General features: G+C 35.4%; 1 protein-coding gene across 1 annotated transcript in view; it reads right to left on the bottom strand.

The window, feature by feature from the left end:
* CFAP47 (cilia and flagella associated protein 47) overlaps positions 1-14,637 on the bottom strand; it is a 490,506-nt gene that overhangs the window by 436,003 nt on the left and 39,866 nt on the right. Inside the window, exons 9-13 of the mRNA XM_065916701.1 lie at positions 11,745-11,934; positions 10,834-11,047; positions 6,685-6,837; positions 5,855-6,041; positions 5,658-5,754 (exon numbers count right to left, since the gene is read on the bottom strand). Coding sequence (XP_065772773.1) covers positions 5,658-5,754; positions 5,855-6,041; positions 6,685-6,837; positions 10,834-11,047; positions 11,745-11,934 — 841 coding nt within the window. The remainder of the gene's footprint in view (positions 1-5,657; positions 5,755-5,854; positions 6,042-6,684; positions 6,838-10,833; positions 11,048-11,744; positions 11,935-14,637) is intronic.

Raw genomic sequence — 14,637 nt, 5'->3', positions numbered from 1 at the left:
TAAGATGCTTCATGTGTCAATAGTCTATTCCTTTATATTACTAAGTAGCAGTCCATTATAGGTGAATGTTTACACATCATCTGATACCCCTTGGATTCTTCCCAGGTATGGCCTATTAAAATTAAGGATGCTAAAATATTTGCAAACAAGCATTTTATTTAAAATATACCTTCATTTCCTTTAGATATTTAAGAGTATAATGAATGGATAATATGGTAGATGTGTGTTTAAATGTATAAGAAACTGCTAAACTTCTTCAAAATGGTTGTATCGAGTTGGCCAAAAAGTTTGTTCTGACTTTTCTATATCTTATGGAAAAACCCAAAAGAACTTTTTGTCAACCCAATTTAATTTCACATTCCCACTAGCAGTATACAAGAGTCTCAGTTCCCCCAAATCTTCAGCAACAATTGAAGTGGTAAGTTTTTTAGCCTTTCTAATAGATTTATATAGCAGTATCTCATTTTGGTTTTATTTTGTGTTTCCCTAACAATGAATGTTAAAAAAACAAAGATCATGGCATCCAGTCCTATCACTTCATGACAAATATAGAAGGGGGAAAAGTGGAAGCAGTGACAAATTTTCTATTCCTGGGCTCCAAAATCACTGTGGATGGTGACTTCAGCCACAAAATTAGAAGATGCTTGCTTCTTGGAAGGAAGGCCATGTCAAGCCTAAACAGTGTATTAAAAAGCAAACACATCACTTTGCCAACAAAGGTCCATACAGGCAAAGCCATAGTTTTCCAGTAGTCATATACGGATGTGAGAGTTGGACCATAAAGAAGGCTGAATGCCAAAGAACAGATGCTTTCGAATTGTGGTGCTGGAGAAGATGCTTGAGAGTCCCTTGGACTGCAAGGAGATCAAGTCAGTCAATCATAAGGGAAATTAACCCTGAATACTCATTGGAAGGACTATTGCTAAAGCTGAAGCTCCAATACTTTGGCCAGAGATGCAAACAGCTGACTCATTGGAAAAGACCCTGATGCTGGGAAAAATTGAAGGCAAAAGGAGAAGAGGGCAGCAGAGGATGAGATGGTTGGATGGCATCACTAATTCACGAACTTGGGTGAATTACAGGAGATGGTGAGGGACAGGGAGGCCTGGCATGCTGTAGTTCATGGGGTCACAAAGAGCTGGACATGATTTAGCAACTGAACAACAATAGCAGCAATGAATAATGGTATATATATTTCCATGTGCATATCTGTTGTTATATCTTCTATAAGGAAGGAAGAACATGACTTAATGATCTATCTAGTTTGATTTACTTTTGCCATATCATGTTAGGTATGGCTACAAATTCAGGGTGTTGTTGTTGTTGTTGTTGTTTTTGGCTTGTGACTTCTACATCCCAGCACTATTTATTGCAAAGACTAGGTTTTCTGCACCATACTGCATTTGCATCTTTGTCAAAATTCAGTTGTCCAATATACACAGATCTATTTTTGAACCTTACATATCAGTTATTGGTCTATATTTATGCCAATAACATACTGCTTTGCTTATTAATAAATCTAGAAATCAAGCAGTGTATTATCTTCAACACATTTTCCTTTTCCAAAAAATTTTTGACTATTCTAACTACTTTGCATTCCTATGTTAATTTTAAAATGAGCCTGTCAATTTCTACAAAAGATCCTGATGGGATTTTGGTTGGAATTGTGGTGAATCTGTATCTTCTTTGGATTGTTTTTGCATATCCTTTATGTCTCTGCATAACTTTTTGAATAAACAGAATACAGTTACAATAACAGCTTCAGTGTCATTGTCTGATAATTTTAACATAAGTATCAGTATTAATGATTTAACTGGCTAATAAATCTATTTATTATGGTTTATATTTCCCTGCTTCTTTTTATGTGTTGTAATATTTACTTGGATGTCAGATATAGTAAATTTTACCTCATTCAGTACTAGAAAATTTTTCATATTCTTGTAATTTTCTCAAGCTCTACTCTGGAGGGAAGTTACCTTAAAACAGACTGGTGCTTCCAGATCTTTCTTTTATGAATGTTACCTGGGCCCAGAGTATTGCTCTAACTAGTAATAATTATCCTCCACTACTGAGGCAAGAACTTCCTTAGTACTCTGCCTCAACATCCCATGAATCATGAGGTTTAAGTACTCGTTGAGGCAAACAATACAGAGGTGTGCTAGAAATATTAAGACAGAGATCCAAGAACAAGAAAGACAAAGTGTGTCTAATAAGATTCAATTTATACTTAGGATTGCCAAAGCAATCCTGCAAAGGATGAGCTAATTTGGAAGACTTACACTTAATGATTTTAAAACTTATCAGAAAGCTACTTACTGACAGTGTAGAACTGTCATTAGAATAGATGTACAGATCAATGGAACAGAATTAAGACTCCAGAAACAAGCCTTGACATATTTGGTCATTTGATTTTTGACAAAGGTGCCAAGGCAATTCAATGAGAAATGATAGTATTTTCAACAAATGGTGCTGGGACAACTGAATATCCACATATAACAATATGAATTTAGACTCTTAACTCTTACCATAAACAAAAATTTAAAAAACATTAAAAGGAATTGTAGTCCTAAACATAAGATCTAAAAATACAAAATGTTTAGGAGAAAATATTTGTGAACTGAGCTAGCTAAAGATTGTTGGGCATGATATTAAAAGCATGATTAAAAAAACCAAAAGCATGATTAATAAAATGAAAAAATTTAGCTAATTCAATTTTGTTTAAATAATTGCTGTGCTTTAAGTAACATTATTAAGAAAACAAACCAAAAAAAAAAAAAAAAAAACAAGCCACAGATTTAGGGAAAATATTTGGAAATCATATCTGAAAAAAGATGTGTATTCAAAATACATAAACAATTCTTAAACTCTCTAATGAGGAGGCAAATATTCAAATTAAAAATCGGAGAAAGACATTTCTCCAAATAAGATATACAATTTAAATAGCTGTATCTCTAAGTAAATACATCAATATATATTCAACACTTTGTCAAAAAGAAAATGCAAATCAATACCACAATGAGAGAACATTTTGCACCCACTAGCATGACTGTAATCAAAAAGACAGAAAATAACAATTGTTGGTGAAAACCTGGAGAAACTGCAACCCTCATGTATATATCAACAACCTCTGGTATGCCGATGATACCACTCTAATGGCAGAAAGTGAAGAGGAACTAAGAGGCTCTTGATGAGAGTGAAAGAAGAGAGTGAAAAAGCTGGCTTGAAACTCAACATTCAAAAAACTAAGATCATGGATGACATTCAGTCCCATTACTTCATGGAAAATAGATGGGGAAACAATGGAAACAGTGACAAACTTTATTTTCTTGGGCTCCAAAACACTGCACCCATGAAATTAAAAGACACTTGCTCCTTGAAAGAAAACTTATGACAAACCTAGACAGTGTATTAAAAATCAGAGATTTCACTTTGTTGACAAAGGTCCATGTAGTCAAAGCTATGGTGCGTCCAGTAGTCATGTACGGATGTGAGAGTTGGATCATAAGGAAGGCTGAGAGGTGAAGAATTGACGCTTTTGAATTGTGGTTCTAGAGAACACTCTTGAGAGTCCCTTGCATTGCAAGGACATCAAACCAGTGAATCCTAAAGGAAATCAACCCTGAACATTCATTAGAAAGATGGTTACTGAAGCGCCAATACTTTGGGCACCTGATAGGAAGAACCAACTCATTGGAAAAGACCCTGATGCTGGTAAAGAATGAAGCAGGAGAAGGGGACAGCTGAGGATGAGATGGTTAGATAGCATCACCAATTCGGTGGACATGAATTTGAGCAAACTGTGAGATAGTGGATGACAGAAAAGTCTGGTTTGTTGCAGTCTAGAGTATGACACAACTTAGTGACTGAACAACAACTGTTGGAGGGATTGCAATCTAGTGCAGTCACTACAGAAAATTTTTGGCAATTTCATTAAAAGGTACACACAAAGTTACCATCAGTTCAGTTCAGTCTCTCAGTTGTATCTGACTTTTTGCGACCCCATGGACTGCAGCACTCCAGACTTCCCTGTCCATCTCCAACTCCCAGAGTCTACTCAAACTCATGTCCATCAAGTCGGTGATGCCATCCAACCATCTCATCCTCTGTCGTCCTCTTCTCCTCCTGCCCTCAATTTTGCCCAGCCTCAGGGTCTTTTCCAATCAGTCAGTTGTTCACAACAGCTGGCCAAAGTATTGGAGTTTCAGCCTCAACATCAGTCCTGCCAATGAATATTCAGGACTGATTTCCTTTAGGAGTGACTGGTTTGATCTCCTTGCAGTCCAAGGGATTCTCAAGAATCTTCTCCAACACCACAGTTCGAAAGCATCAATTCTTCAGCACTCATTATAGTCCAACTCTTACAGTTCATATATGACTACTGGAAAAACCATAACTTTGACTAGATGAACCTTAGCTGGCAAAGTAACGTCTCTGCTTTTCAATATGTGGTCTAGGTTGATTATAGCTTTTCTTCCAAGTAGCAAGCATCTTTTAATTTCATGGCTAGAGTCACCATCTGCAGTGATTTTGGAGCCCCCCAAAATAAAGTCTCTCACTGTTTCCATTGTTTCCCAGTCTCTTTGCCATGAAGTAATGAGACTGGATGCCATCATCTTAGTTTTCTGAATGTTGAGCTTTAAGCCAACTTTTTCATCTCCTCTTTCACTTTCATCAAGAAGCTCTTTAGTTGTTCTTCACTTTCTGCCATAAGGGTGGTGTCACCTGCATATCCCAAATTATTGATATTTCTCCCAGCAATCTTGATTCCAGCTTGTGCTTCATGCAGCCCAGCATTTCACATGATGTACTCTACATATAATTTAAATAAGCAGGGTGACAATATACAGCCTTGAAGTACTCCTTTCCCAATTTGGAGCCACTTACCATACCACTCAGCAATTCTACTCATAGGAATCTAACCAAAAGAAATAAAAACATATGTTCACTCAAAGAATTATATGTGACTATTTATAGCAGCATTATTCACAATAGCCTCAAACTGGAAACAGCTCAGTGTCCATCAACTGTAAATGGGTAAACAAAATGTGTGTGTGCTTAGTTGCTCAGTCGTATCCATCTCTTTGGCCTGCAGGCTCCTCTGTCCATGGGGATTGTCCAGGCAAGAATACTCGAGTGGGTTGCCATGCCCTGCTCCAGGGAATATTCCCAACCCAGGGATTAAATCTAGGTCTCCTGCATTGCAGGCAGATTCTTTACCAGCTGAGCCACCAGGGAAGCCCATTCCTAATAAAATGAGATACTATTTAAGCATAACAACAAACAAAATATTCATACCTAATACCACAGGGATGGAGCTTATGAACATTATGCTACGTAAAAGAAGTAATGTAAGAAAGACCACATATTATGTGATTCCTTTTACATGAAATATTCAGAATAGGCAAATCTATAGCGATAGAAAGCTAATTAATGGTTGCCTGGGGCTAGGGGTGGGAACTGGAAGTAACAGCATAGCAGTGATGAGGGTGATGGCATCATTGTAAAAACTGAATTGTGATGATGGCTGAATAAACCTGTAAATTCACTGAAGTTCACTGATTTGCATGCTTTGACCTGGTGAATTTTATGAAATATGAACTATACTCCAATAAATCTATTTTTTAAAAAGATTTCAGTAAGTTTTTATATACACTTACCAACAATTACTTGATAAATTTGCTTTGGTGTCAAAATTAAGCTGCAATCATGTTTTTCATGGGGTGTGGATGGGTGTGATTTAAGTCCTTTAAGAACCTGTGAGAAATCACATTATTCTAAAATTAATTGCTCAATACTAGCAAAAGATATTTTAAGAATTATCATGGTATAATCAAATGTGAAATATTGCACATGCCTTTCTTCTCAGAGACTTTGTCTCCTTGAATGCTATATTTCTGGTACATAGCAATTGGTTGTGTTTGATCCAACACTGTGCTGGAGATAACTCCTCTTCCATTTCCACTTCTGAGACAGTGGGTGATTTTAGACCAGATGCAGGATGTAATCCTATGTCTATGTCATTATATGAGTATATGCACTTCCTAGGGAAATCATAATAATAACTAATTGAGGCTGTCTTTTAGAAAATATATACATCAGTAAATTAAAATATTCCCCATAGTAGATGCTGTTACTGACCCACTGAGATCCACTGAAGCAGGCAAAAGCACTTTCCACATAAAACTGCCCTCTGTTAAGGGGACCCCATTCTCAAATACCTCCCCAAGAAAGTTACACCCACCCTACCATACCCAATGACAATTCACAAGCAATGACTGATATGGAGCACAAAAGTTCCTTTGACTCAAGGTATAATTTACACTCAAGAGACCCCAGGCATCAGTCTGAGAGTAAACTTTATTTGAAACACATTATTTCTGAGCTCCCTCTCCTGCCCTATCCTGCTTCCTCACATTGTACACGTTCCTCCCAAAAGAACATCCTCCAAAAATCACATGTGCTGGAATTCCTGTCTCAGAATCTGCTTCTAGGGAAGTCCATCTAAGACATTCCCAAATCAAAAGTAAAAAAGGAAATAAGTGCAGTTTAAGTAGTTCAATGTTTTGTTGTTTTCATACATGAAAACATCCTTTAAATCACGAAAAAGAACCTAAAGAAAAAAATTCTGGCTTTACAGGTACCATGATCTGTTTGTTTCATATTGTTTGAGAAAGTGAACTTTACCTGTGTGCTTCTTTCTGCAGGCGCACATTTCTTAAATATTTAATGTATCCTGCGTAATATTTTTCATGAGATTTCTTTTCTATCTTTTCAAATTTCGTATATGCAAAATCAGGATCCACATAGTTATATCTTGGAATCTTGGTGAAAATCGTCCTACAATATGAGGAAGTCATGTTAATATTTATGTATATTGATACACGTGCATTTATTCAATCAGTATTTTTATTGAGTGCCTCCTATACCAGGAGTCGGGCACAGATTGGTGAACAGGACTGTCCTGTCCTGATATTGTCCTCATATCCTATTATATATGGAGACATTATTTATTACATGTAGGATTAGACTGATGTCTAATTTTCTTCATAAACTAACGACAGAAAATCTCTAAGGTCATTGGGATGTAACACCACCTATTCTTGGGGTATTAGTCAAGGAGGTAATAATTTGGGCAGCTCCAGGTTACAGATGGAATTAGATCTGAATCTTATTAGTGTTTCCTAATAGTTAATTACTTTTAGATCACTGTATTCAAAACCAGAAAAAAATTATATAGAAAGAATAAGGAATCCTATTTAAAATTATGCTGTTTTCTTAATATCTCAGTTTATAAAGTAACCATCAGCAACAAACCTATAGAAAGAAAAAATCCAAAAAAAACTACAAACTACTCAATGTCTCATATTCACTCAACTGTGTTCACACTTTTACTTTGGCCTACCACGCATTTTCCATAAAAACAAGAAGTACAATTATTCATATCCTTTGGCCTTAGGCTACCTCAGTCTTCAGCAAATATTATTAATTATTGAGATTCTCACTCTCAGTAATTAAATCATAAGTATAAACCTAGTAGTCTTACACAGTCAAATGAAATTTAATCTAATATTTCTTCCTGTTTTCAATAATTCCTCAGTGGTTACAGTAAGACTTTTTTAACTGAGTTAAACTCTTTAAGAGAGTGAAGCAAAAGAGAGAAACAAATGCTTTCCTACTCAAGGACTGTTGCTGTTCAGTCACTAAGTTCTGTCTGACTCTTTGCAACCCCATGAACTGCAGCATGCCAAGCTTCCCTGCCCTTCACTATCTCCTGGAAAGTGAAAGTTGCTCAGTGGTGTCTGACTCGGTGACCTGGACTATACAGTTCATGGAATTCTCCAAGCCAGAATACTGGAGTGGGTAGCTGTTCCCTTCTCCAGGGGATCTTTCCAATCTAGGAATCGAACCCAGGTCTGCTGAATCGTGGGCACATTTTTTACCGTCTGAGTCACCAGGGAAGCCCAATAATACTGGAGTTGGTAGCCTTTCTCTTCTCCAGTGGATCTTCCCAACCCAGGGATCAAACCCAGGCCTCCCACTTTGCAGGTGGATTCTTTACCAGCTGAGTCACCAAGGAAGCCCACTATCTCCTGGAGTTTGCTCAAATTCATGCTCACTGAATTGGTGATGACATCCAACCATCTCATTCTCTGCTGCCCCCTTCTCCTCCTGTCCTCAATTTTCCCCAGCATCAGGGTTTTTTTCCAATGAGCTGACTCGTCATATCAGGTGGCTACAGTATTGGAGCTTCAGCTTCAGCATCAGTCCTCCCATTGAATACTCAGGGTTGATTTCCTTTAGGATTGACTGGTTTGATCTCCTTGCAGTCCAAGGGACTCTTAAGAGTCTTCTCCAGCACCACAATTTCAAAGCATCAATTCTTTGGTGCTCAGCTTTCTTTATGGTCCAGCTCTCACAGTCATACATGACTACTGGAAAAACCACAGCTTTGACTATATGGACCTTTGTTGGCAAAGTGATATCTCTGATTTTTAATACACTGTCTAGATTTGTCATAGCTTTCCTGCCAAGGAGCAAATATCTTTTAATTTCATGGCTGCAGTCACCGTCTTCAGTGATGCTGGAGCCCAAGAAAATAAAGGCTATCACTGTTTCCATTGTTTCCCCATCTATTTGCCATGAAGTGATAGAACTGGATGCCATGATCTTTGTGTTTTGAATGTTGAGTTTCAAGCCAACTTTTTTACTCTCCTGCTTCACCCTCATCAAGAGGCTCTTTAGTTCCTCTTTGTTTTCTGCCATTGGAGTGGTACCATCTTCATATCTGAGGTTGTTGATATTTCTCCAAGGATAGTTGTTGATATATTTAAGTCTTTCTTCAGGCTCTGGGATCTTGAACTACCTTTGTACATGTTAGTCACTTAGTCATATCCAACTCTTTGCAAACCCACAGACTGCAGACTTCCAGGCTCCTCTGTCCATGGAATTCTCCAGGCAAGAATACTGGAGTGGGTTGCCATGCCATTCTCCAGGGGGTCTTCCTAACTCAGGGATCAAACTCAGGTCTCCTGCATTGCAGGTAGATTCTTTACCTTTAGAATCTAGAAATAATTCCTATATCTGAAGTCCCCATGTCTGTAGCAAGAAGAAAAGGCAGGACTTAGAAGTAAGGAGTAGAGTAGGTGCCTGAAGTGACAAATGCTGGTGACTAACATATCTAAATGCTTATGAGATCCTTAAAGAACAAACTTTAAGAAATACCTCTGAATCTTTGAGTAGGTGATTTTTTTAAAGTGTGCAAAGTACAGGCAAAAAAAAAATTACTATGTAAATAAGACATTTTCCCTCATTCATTAAAGAAATATTTACCGAGTGCCTATTATAACACACTATTCTAAATATAAGATATATACTGCATTAAATAAAACTAGGCAAAATTATTACCTTATTTTCTTCTCAAAAATTGAAAAGGTAAAATGCATTAAAAATAAAATAGCAATTATAATTACCAAGTTAATACACTGTAAAATGTCATTATTTGAATTTTCACTACTAATTGCTAGCCAGAAAATAACTAAACCTTGTATTTCTGTTAGTATGGAAATGAGTAAATTGAGAGAAAAAATATAATTATGGCCATGGGATAAATATAAAATGTTTACGTTAGCCTTCCTCAAAAAAAAAAAAATTCCTGGCATTTTAGATCATCTGATTAATATTGCCTTACCAATAAAATATTAATGTTAAATTGACACACTATATCTGTATATAGATATATTTATATAAGCATTGGAAATAATTGAAAATAATACATTTAAAAATTATTTCCACAGCTATCTGTGCAGTGTTTTCTTTTTCTTATACTGTATAATTATTTAAAGTGGAGTCTGTAAAATCATGCTTGTGTGTTTTATAGTACTTGCCAACTACAAAAAGAGAGATAAAAACTGATATGGATGGAATTTGTAAAATAAAATCTTAAAATAGACTACATATTAATAAAACCTTAAAACTTTCCAATTGTGGATAATAAAACAATCATGGCATAAAAAATCAAATTGTATTTTAAGAAAATAACTGTAAAAGTAAGTGAGTTTAAAGATTCACCAAAGGTAAGGAAACAAGTAAAGAATGTTATGGGGCATGATCAAGTTTAGACAGTTGTTTGGTAACATACAAGCATGCAGAAAAAGAAATCCAGTTCGTCTCAAATGTATAAAAACCATTCCTGAGCTAATGGCTAAAATAAAGATGTCAGGATGACTGAGTTTATTCTCACTAAGCATTGACAAGATAGTAATTCCTTTCAAGTTTCAATAAATTTAAGTTAAGGTTTACTATCACTTATAATTCTTATAACCAGTGAGATTTTAGTTCATTTTGGGAAAAGCTGTTGGAAATGTGACTTTGAGGAGATTGAACAAAGATGATGCTAAGGATGAAGACAATAATGACAATGAAGACTAGAACAACTGATTTATCACAATTTATATTTTTTAATCTTAGATAAATTCAAGCTCTCAGCCATAATTAATGAACTTGACTATTCTGAGGACTGTATACATTTCCAAACATGATTATTTCTATTATTCTTCTCTACTTGTCAACAGCATATTTTAAGAACTATTGGGTAAACCATTCACAAATCCTGGCAAGTACACATTAGAGATGAAAAGTTAGATGAAGGAAATACAGTAGCATTCCACAACAACTCCTCCAAAGTAAAAAAAAAAAAAAAAATTGAAAATAAAAAATTTACTACTATTATTATTACCATCATTAATTTATTACAGCAGGATCTGATAAGATCTCTGCATGTCATGCTGGTTATTGTGTCTTATGAAATTTCAGGTTTTTAATATAGCACATTACCTGAAATTTTTATCGTCTTCTCCAGACCGGATACTTGCAGCTCGGTCGTTGGGAAAGGCTATCAGTGCACCCTTTTTTAACTCCTTCTTTATCTTATGATTGTGAATGTGTGTCATGGTAGACTGAAGCATCGCAACAGGTGCATGGTCCTTGTACTGCACCAAGTCTTTCACCACAAACTGTCCCGTAGGATTACTGACCAAAGGGGATAGACCTGTTAGAGAATTGAATATTAAGTTTAAACATGTTTTTTTTGAACTTTCATGAATTAACAATTACACTAGAGAGCTGCTTCCAACTTAAAACTAAATCCCTAAGCGAATTCAGAAAATACAAATAATTAATCAATGGATCTACATAAAACAATTTAGCAAAATAATGTATGCATAAGTAATAAAAATGCATGCCAAAAAACTAAAACCTGATAACTTGAAGGACTGGGTTGTCCCACATGAAACTGAAATTTTTATAAAGAGAACTGAATATCAGCAATTTCACATGGTTCAATGTATAAGAGATAACTGAGAATTAGTTGAAACAGTAGCAATCAGAAAATCTATGGAATGGTCAAAATGGTTTATATTATAGACTCAAAAAAGTAAAAGAATAAAATATTAACATATTTAATAAATTTTATATACCACCAAACCAGTGCTAGTCAAAGTGAGATCTTCAAAATGGCAGCATCAGCATCTGCTGGAAATTCAAATATTTGGGCTTCAACAAAGATCTGCTTAATAATCAATGATGGGATATAAGACAGTGACGTATTTTTACAGGCCCAGATGCATGCAAAAGTTTAGAAGCATTAGATTAGATCACATTTGATATACACAGTTAAACATTAATGTGTTAAGATAATCCTAGAGTAACCAAAAATAAATAATTGATAAGCGCCCCTAATAGCATACCAGGATTAATTTTCATCACAACTTTCTTGGTGGAAGGCTTGCAGACACTATTAAAATATAAATATATCTGATGGAAAGGCTTCAGTGATGAAGACTGCAAATTTTCATCTGCCACTGAGCCAATAATCTCTATAAACTGCTTCACTTTAAAGACTCCAACTTGATGTGGAATGAATGAACATGTCACATTCTGAAAATAGAAGAAAAGTGATCAGTTGCTATAGGCTGAATATTTTGGGCTTCCCTTGTGACTCAGCAGGTAAAGAACCTGCCTGCAATGCAGGAGACTTGGGTTCGATCCCTGGGTAATATTTGTGAACCCCTAAAACTCATGTTTTGGGTTGTGGTTTTTTTTTTCTTTTTTGTGCCATTTCATACAACATACATGATCTTAGTCCCACAACCAGGGACTGAACTCATGTCCTGAAGTGGAAGTAAGGAGTCTTAACCACTGAACCACCAGGGAAGTTCTGAAACTCTTCTGTCAAATTCTAATGCTTTAGAAGATAGAATTAGGCGATCGAAGCCTGAATAGGATTAGTGCCTTTATAAAAGAGGGTCCACAGAGCTCCTGAAGCCTTCCACCATGTGAGGATATCAGAAGAAGTCTGTGCCCAGGAAGAGGGCCCACACCTGACCATGCAAGCACTCCAATCTGGGATTTCCAACCTCCAGAACAGTTAGAAATAAGTTTCAGTTGCTTGTAAACTGTGCAGTCTATGGTATATTCTTATAGCAGCTGAAATGGATTAAGAAAACAGAAAACTGTTAGGATTAAATAAAAAGAAAATAAAAAATGTTGCTTACAAAATTTTAAGGCAAGCTAGCTTATTGATGGTGAAATTAAAGTCTTTAGAAACATCATACACAGCTCTGACAAATCTTTAAGATACACATTATTAGAAAACTATCTAAGAAAAAAATTAAGATTAATGGTACTGAAATACTTCCAGAATGGCAGAATAAGGGCCTCCAAAAAGTTACTCCTTCACAAACAGAAAGAGAACACTGGGAAAATTGTCAAAATTAACTTCTCAGCGATTTGAAAATTACCTAAAATATTGCACAACGAACACTTCAAAAGTTCAATGAATCAGGCTACAAAGTTTAGCCTCATTCGCCACATTCACTTGATCTATTGCCAATCTACTACCACTTCTTCAAGCATCTTGAAAACTTTTTGCAGGGAAAACACTTCCACAACCAGCAGGCGGCAGAAAATGCTTTCCAAGAGTTCGTCAAATTTCACAGCATGGATTTTTATGCTACAGGAATAAACAAACTTATTTCTCATTGGCAAAATGTGTTGATCATAATGGTTTCTATTTTGATTTATAAAGATGTATTTCTGCCTAGTTATAATGATTTAAAATTCATGGTCTGAAACCACAGTTACTTTTGTACCAACCTAATAAATAGAAACTGTCCCTGAGGAAACTCAACTGTTAGAGTTATTAAACAAAGACAGTAAGTCAACTATCATAAATATGTTCAAAAGACTGAAGAAAAGCATGTCTAAAAACTTAAAGGCAGTATGAGAACATCTCACAAAATAGAGCATATAAATATAGAAATTGTTTAAAAGAACAAATAAAGACAAGAGAATGCAGGAAACTCATAAATATGCGGAAATTAAATAATACACCTCAATAGGTCAAAGAAGAAATTTCAAGAGAAATTAGAGAAAACTTTGAGATAAAAAAAACTAAAACTCAACATACCAAAGCTTATGGGATGCAGCAAAAGCAGTGATTAGAAGTAAATTTATAGCAATAAGCACCAATATTAAAAAAAGATAAAGGCCTTTCATCAGTAACCTAACTTCCATCTTAGGAAATAGAAAAAAGAAGAACAAAAGGAAGTAAACAAAGCAAACAAAAGGAAAGGAATAACCATGAAATAGAGAACAGAAAGCAATAGAGAAAATCAACAAACCTGAAACTATGTCTTTTAATTATTAATGATATTGAAAAAAACTTGAGCTAGACTCACCAAGTCAAAATCAACAGCAGCAAAAACTCAATTTCTTAAGATCAGGAATAAAAGAGGGTATATCACTACCACTCTATATCAATAAAAATGAGTATGACAGAACAATAAAACAATAAATAATCACATGCCAACCAATTAGATAACCTAGATGACAGGGACAAATCCTAAGACACAAACTTCTGAACATGGTTCTAGAAGAAGCAGAATATCTGAATAACCACAGGATAACTAGAGATTGAAACAGAAATCTGAAAACTTCTGACAAAGAGAAGTCCAGAATCAGATGGATTTGATGGTGAGTTTTACTGGACATTTAAAGAAGAATGAGCACCAATTCTTCACAAAGTATTCCAAAAATTAAAGATAACACTTTCTCTTTCCATGATACCAATTTCACTCTAATGTAAAAAGGCATTCAAGAAAACTACAGACTAATGTCCTTTATGAATATATGTGCAAAACTCTACCAAATACTATCAAATTGAATTCAGTAACACACACAAAGGCTCAATCACTATGTCCAACTATGTACAACTCCTTTGCCATAAAACATCACATATTTGGTCTTGAGAACAATTTTTTGAATAAGACTCCCAAAGCACAGGAAACAAAAGTAAAAAATAGACAAGACTGCATCAAACTAAAAAGCTTTTGCACAGCAAAAGAAACAGTCCACATAGTAAAGAGACATCCTGTAGAGGGAAAAAAGTACTTGTGAACCATATATGTGATAAAGGGTTAATATGGAAAACATATAAGGAACACTTACAAATCAAAAGCAAATCAATAACCTGGTTAAAAAACGGGCAGAGCACTTGAATACACATTTCTCCAAAGAAGACATATGAATGGCAAAAGGTATATGAGGTGCTCAACATCAGGGAAATCATCAGGGAAATGC

Source organism: Muntiacus reevesi, chromosome X (genome assembly GCF_963930625.1).
Source record: "Muntiacus reevesi chromosome X, mMunRee1.1, whole genome shotgun sequence".
Lineage (NCBI taxonomy): Eukaryota > Metazoa > Chordata > Mammalia > Artiodactyla > Cervidae > Muntiacus > Muntiacus reevesi.
This window is presented reverse-complemented; position numbering and strand designations above follow the sequence as displayed.